General features: G+C 46.3%; 1 protein-coding gene across 1 annotated transcript; it reads right to left on the bottom strand.

Moving 5' to 3' along the window:
• Positions 1 to 895: 895 nt before the first annotated feature.
• TARDBP (TAR DNA binding protein) lies at positions 896 to 6,193 on the bottom strand. Its single transcript, XM_014941446.1, has 6 exons — positions 6,086 to 6,193; positions 5,657 to 5,909; positions 4,728 to 4,891; positions 4,069 to 4,209; positions 3,218 to 3,388; positions 896 to 2,849 (listed from the first exon to the last, which is right to left on the bottom strand). Exons 2-6 carry the CDS (start codon positions 5,892 to 5,894, stop codon positions 2,319 to 2,321), a joined length of 1,245 nt encoding a protein of 414 aa, XP_014796932.1. The 5' UTR covers positions 5,895 to 5,909; positions 6,086 to 6,193; the 3' UTR covers positions 896 to 2,318.
• Between the last annotated feature and the right edge of the window lie 44 nt (positions 6,194 to 6,237).

The following is a 6,237-nucleotide window of genomic DNA, read 5'->3' as shown; positions in this document are numbered from 1 at the left end:
TTGGCTGCTGTTTAAATGGCTTGCTGTTCAGAAGCCTCAATGTAATAAACAGTAATAAAGATACAAGTTAAATAGGTAAAGAACTGTGTAAATATCCATATTCAACATGTTCTTAGCTACAGTAGTATGGTGTATGAAAAACAGGGATTGAGGTTCAGTGGGTTTCAAGTGCACGTAAATTAAATCCCTCAAGCTCTTACCACCAGTGGAAATGATCTTCCACCAGTTTCTGCTGAAACATCCTGCTCTCTGTTAAGAAGCTGCAACTTAGTTGACACTTCTGCAGCTGTAAAACTTAGTTTTTCAGATTAAGGCTTCTCTCAAAGTCTATGTATGGTTACTAATGCTTCATTCAGGAGGAAGGTCTTTCCTGTGGCTGGTTTCAAACATGAGCTCGTAGCTATTTCTGAGCTAGAAGTGTAGCAGGACCCTGTTCCCCAGGAGTGGGCAGGGCTTGGAACAAGTTAAAACCAGCCATCCCCAGAGGAGATGCTGTGGCCAGAAAGACATCGTGGTGGTGTCTGTCTCCCCCAACCCCCTTCTGATGAGGAGCTCCCCACTCCTAAAAGAAGAAGTAAGTAACGTTCCTTGGCAGAGATGCAACGTGGAGGAAGCTGCTTACCAGTCTAGGTGCGGGCACCCAACGGGGTGGGCGCTGGATTTTTAGCTATGTACGTATCACTGAACAGTGCAAAAATACTGTGGTTAAAGTTGGGTGTCGGGTACCGATACGTGGTGAGCGGTGGCTCCGTTTGACTTGTCAACTTTTAGAGCATGTTTATCTGAAACAGACCGAATTACTGCAAAAAAGGCTTTACAGAAGTTCATCTCAAAAGGGTAAAATTAATTAACTGCTATGAATTCTTTGCATTCAGGGCTGCAAAACAAAGACACATATTACTTAAATCAGTTTTATTTAAGAATTTCCTACAGTGACAAATCTTATAAAAAGCATCCAAACACGAAACTGCAGCAAACAGCATTCTTATGGATATCTTACAGACAGTGGAGCTCCACCCTGGAGAGGCACACTGAGCTCGCCGGGAGCTCTGCCGCGAGAGCTACCGCAAAGCACACCACAAGCTCAATGTTCTCAGCACAAACCCCATCATCTTCGAGTCACATTGCCACACTTACAGGTCATTAACAGAAAAAAAAACAACAAACACACACCATACAGCATTCACAGCAGTTGACATAAGGGAAAAAAAATACAAATATTCATTTCACATAACACATTCAGCTAATTGATTAACTAGGTATAAAACCCACTTAAAGTCTTCCACATATGGATGTCCTTTGAATGCAATAAACACTCGTACTTTTATTTGCTATCATTGCTCTCCGCACACTCTCTCACCAAAGCCACAGGATTGAGAGACATCTCGCCAAGTAAAATAAAATCCCATGAATGCACCACCAGGTCTCCGCATGCGCTCTCTCCTTTTATCTCGCTCATACCAGCCCTCTCATGCCTCGGCACCACCAGCAATCCCACACAAGGTTTCAAAAGTTCAAACAGCCTTCTGGTTCCATCTCACAGCCTTGCGTTCATAGCGTTGATACGACTCCATGAAATAAAGAGTAGCGGATAAAAATGGAACACCCACCGTCTAAGACGCAGCATGTGCGGTGTGATGAAGTATTCTTGGATGAGAAAGCATGTAGACAGAAGTATTCCTAAGGCAGAATATTTACAGCACTGCTTTCAATGAAGTGCTTCTTCCATACACATTTGAAATGAGATGAACTGCGGAGATTAAATGAAGCCTTCATATCGTACTTTAGTATGGAGGGGAGACAGTGTTAAAAAAAAAAGAAACAAAACAAAAACAAACCACAAACGAAACAAAAAGGACACCGTGTTCTCCAACTGGGCACTTGGAGAGTCTTATGGTGGGATCAAATTAAAAACAAGAGGGAGAGAATGCTGTTTCTGACCAATGGTTTCCATTTTGAACATGCAAAGAATTCAGGTAGCCAGGAAACAAGGGACAAAGTATTACAGGAGAAACCTTTCCTATCGACTGTAGTGTTAGTTTACCTATCGGGCAAACAGCAGTCCACTTCCAAACATTCAGTATTCCAACAAGATATGTAACAAAACCTATAAAATTCCTTTTACCTTTCTTTTGTCTTTTTTTTTTTTTTTTTTTTTTTTGTAAAAAAGAAAAATGTCAAAAATACTGCTGAATATACTGCACACTGAACAAACTGATTTGGAAAATTTTTAGTATATATGTAATTTACAGTATACTTACCATGAGTTAGAAAAATTTGATTTCCCACCATAGAGTCAGTATCAGAGCCCACTGCGTCTACATGCCCCAGCCCGAGGATTTGGAATCCATGCTCGAACCAAAGCCCCCGTTAAACCCGCTGCTGGAGCCGGCGTTGGAGGCCGAGCCCCAGCCTATGGCTGCCCCCGAGTTGGAGCCGCCGTAGGAGTTATTCCCTGAGCTAAAGCCCTGGTTCTGCTCCCGCTGCATGTTGCCCTGGGGCTGGTTGTTCCCCGAGGGCCCCGACTGGTTCTGCTGACTGGCCAGCATGCCCATCATGCCCCAGCTGCTCTGCAGGGCCGCCTGCGCCGCTGCCATCATGGCAGGGTTGATGCTAAAGGCTCCGAAGTTCATCCCTCCTCCCATGTTACTGCCCTGGTTGTTGCCCAGGCCTCCCCCGCCTCCTCTGCTGTTGCCAAACCCCCCCTGGTTCCCAAAACCTCCCGGGTTACCACCGAATCTTCCACCTCTCTCTAACTGTCTATTGCTATTGTGCTTAGGTTCAGCATTGGATATATGTACGCTGATTCCTTTAATGATCAAGTCCTCTCCACAAAGAGATTGGGCAACCTATAAGAAATAAGGGATTGATTAAATGTGTGTTAGACTTCCTTCTTTTTAAATGTTAGTAGTACAAGATAAAAAAACCCCACATGATTGAGAGCAGATATTTAACCTGCAAAGGAAGCATACGTATATACTGAATCCAATTTGAAGTGTTTTATCTTTGCATTCACTGCTGCACTAACTGCAGTGTGAAAACCCTCCTGTACAACAGCATCTGAAAAGTGTCACCTTCAACAGGTCAATAAATTAAACCAGCCTAATACCACTGGGATGCTCGAGACTGATTCATGTGTAGTTCAGAAATAACACTCCACCAAGCTACTGAAACACAGGCTGTCTAAATGTGAAGTTAAAGTAATTTTAAGACGTACCTGATCATCTGCAAATGTAACAAAAGCAAAAGCTCGGAAGGGTTTAGGAATGAAGACATCTACCACTTCTCCATACTGGGCAAAGAACTGCCGCAGTTCGTCTGCCGTCATGTCCTCCGTGCAGCGCCCCACAAACACCTTCCTGCTACGCAGAGGTTCGTCAGGGCTTTGCTGGAGAGAATTGAAGGGAGAAAAAATGAAAAAGAAATCACCATTATCTTTAAAAACCAAGTTACATTATGATAAATCTCTTCATCTAGCCTGTTCTGAGCACTGAAAATCAAGAAAGTTTGAGATTGTAAAATAAAGACCTAAAAAAATACAAGTTCTCTTCAGAACACACCTGCACCTTGGTACAGATGGAGAAGAGTCACAAGAAAATGATGACAGGAGCAATACACAGGAACAGTGACAAGGCCACTGCAGGAGGGTGCTTTTTTGGGGGTAATAACTGCATATATACACAGAGGAAATAGAAGCTTCACATTCAATTTTGAATTCAAAGACTCATTCTGATCTTCCCTGTGTTAGTTATTCCGCCTGCTCTATCCTTCATTTATTCATGCAGACAAGTTAAGCAGGTACTGCTGGACCTTAAAACACGTTTCCAGATTTCCATCTGTGTTTAATTCCCCCACATCACGAGCAGTTTTCCCAACACTTCACTTCCTGCTCACCCACCTCCTCCCTGTTTCCCTTCCTTGCTCTCACTTGTCCTGGCCGCTCACAGACTCAAAAGCCACATCCAAGAGTGTTACTAATCTGTTCATCTGCTCACCCAGCACAGCTGCTAAAAAGGTTCACTTCCGAGCATTTGGTAAAAATAAAACCAGCGACAAATATGAAAGTACCTTAGAATTGGGAAGTTTACAGTCGCACCATCTTCCATCTATCATGTGCCGCTGAGACATCACTTTCACCTGGGTTTCATAATCCGTAAACCGAACAAAACCAAAACCTTTTGAGTGGCCAGTTTTAATGTCCTTCTTAACCTAAGGCAAAAAAACAACAGAAAAAGCAGACTTAATAGTCTCACAGAAACAGTGCGTGTGTCACTCAGCTGGCCCCGGATCCGTGCGGTACAGACCAACGGGCAGTCACCACCCAGACGTAACGCGCTCTCCCTGAGTTCAGTGACGTTCTGTTGGAGGGTTTATCAGTCTCGCAAACACTCCCATCACAGCACTCTAATTCCTTAGCACGTATATAAAACCACACATGTACTAGCTGCAACAATTAGCAACAGTAATATCAATTAAAAAGCTCTTAAACACACTGTACTCATTAAGCTGATCTGCATGAATCACCACTCCCAAACACCCCTGGCCATCCGTACCCGCACACCCAGCAGCTGCAGAGCTCAGGGAACAAAACACAACCTGGGCACAGAGACAGGGGCCTCAGACCTTCCCCGAGTCCACGTGGCTCTTGGTCTGTTTCTGCTGCCTGTCTCCAAAGACCCCATTCCTACCTAATGTCCCTCCTCACTGGAGCTGCAAAAGGACTTTACCTGCACCATCAGAACTTCTCCAAACGTACTGAAATATTCCTTTAGGTCTTGTTCGGTGGTTTTCCAGGGAAGTCCCAAGACTATTAAATCCGAAGTCTTCTGAACTGCTCGTTTCACTTTCACAGCTGATGATGCATCTGTTTCATCCATTTTCCTCTTATTATCTGAATAAAGGAAGCACATCAGACATCATCCTCAGCTCATTGTTTCCACCAATTAGGAACCAAATGGTATAAAATCAGACTGTGATAAGAAAAAGTACAGACAGCAGAAGACACGTGCTGGCAGCATATTGCAGTAATTCAGATCCAACTATAAGGAGAGAAGAAAGAACTGTCTACACTTAAGTCCTCCTCCAAAATGAGATTTGACTTAGTTTTGTCTTAGTTTACTAAAGTATTATCCAGTAACATTCACAGTCCTATAGGGATGTGGAGAAAACATGACTTTGAACAGGAATACTTCATTAGTGATTTACTTCCCCTTCTTTTTTTTTAGGGGGGGTAACAGGGGAGAGTGGTTCAGGCTGCTCTTTTCCTGAGCATTTTTAAATGGCACCTCTGAGCACACCATGGCTGGAGGTGTGCTCTTTTCCTGAGCATTTTTAAATGGCACCTCTGAGCACACCATGGCTGGAGAAGTGTCTGTGTGTACACGGAGATCCCGTGACACCCCAGTCATCAGAGGTGTGTGTCAGGCTGTGAGCCCTCCCAGGGTAACACAAAACTTTGTCATTAAAGCACGTGGATGGGCAGAGTTAAAAATCTTACTGCACTTCTCAAAACTCAGTGGGGCGAAATCTACTCTGCATAAATACTCTCTGAATAAAATCACTGAAGTTCAGTAAATAGGAGGCTTCAACAGTAACGCTGCACCCGTGTTAAATTAGCAGTGGTTTGCCCCAAAAAGCCGAAGGAACGAAGACAAACCTTTGGGGTAATTAACAACATAGACGAGGTTTCCCCAGCCGGCTTCGGGGGCGTGCAGGATGCCCTCCACCAGCCGCACCCCCCTCATGCACTGCGACACCGGGTTGCGGTAGCGCAGCCCGCAGGCCCCGGGGAACTGGGCGGTGACGGTGGAGAGCAGGACGGTGCCGTCGTCCTCCGAGGGGATCTCGATGGGCTCATCGTTCTCGTCCTCCGTCACCCGGATATACTCCGACATCTTCGCTGGAAGTTACTGAAGGAGAGAGGAGCGGGGGGAGCGGGCATGAGCCACCACCTCCTTGATTCGGTTTTCATCGCCCCGGCCGTGGAGCACGAGCGCGTCTGTGCCGGTGGCACCGCGGGGCGCTCCCAAAGGCCTCACCCCCCGACAGCCCGGCCCCGGCCCCGCCGACAGACGCACGGACCAACCTCCCGCGGCCCGTGGAGGGACCGACAGCGACGGCTCCCCCAGCGCGCAGGAACCTCCCAGCGCCGCCGCGGCCTCCCCCAGCGCGGCCGTTGGAACGGCCCCCCTCGGCCCCGCCGGGCCCACCCGAGCCTGCGACCTCCGGGCGCGGCCC

Source organism: Calidris pugnax, unplaced genomic scaffold, assembly GCF_001431845.1.
Source record: "Calidris pugnax isolate Ruff unplaced genomic scaffold, ASM143184v1 scaffold82, whole genome shotgun sequence".
NCBI lineage: Eukaryota > Metazoa > Chordata > Aves > Charadriiformes > Scolopacidae > Calidris > Calidris pugnax.
Note: the sequence above shows the minus strand (reverse complement) of the source record. Positions and strands in the feature narration are given on the sequence as shown.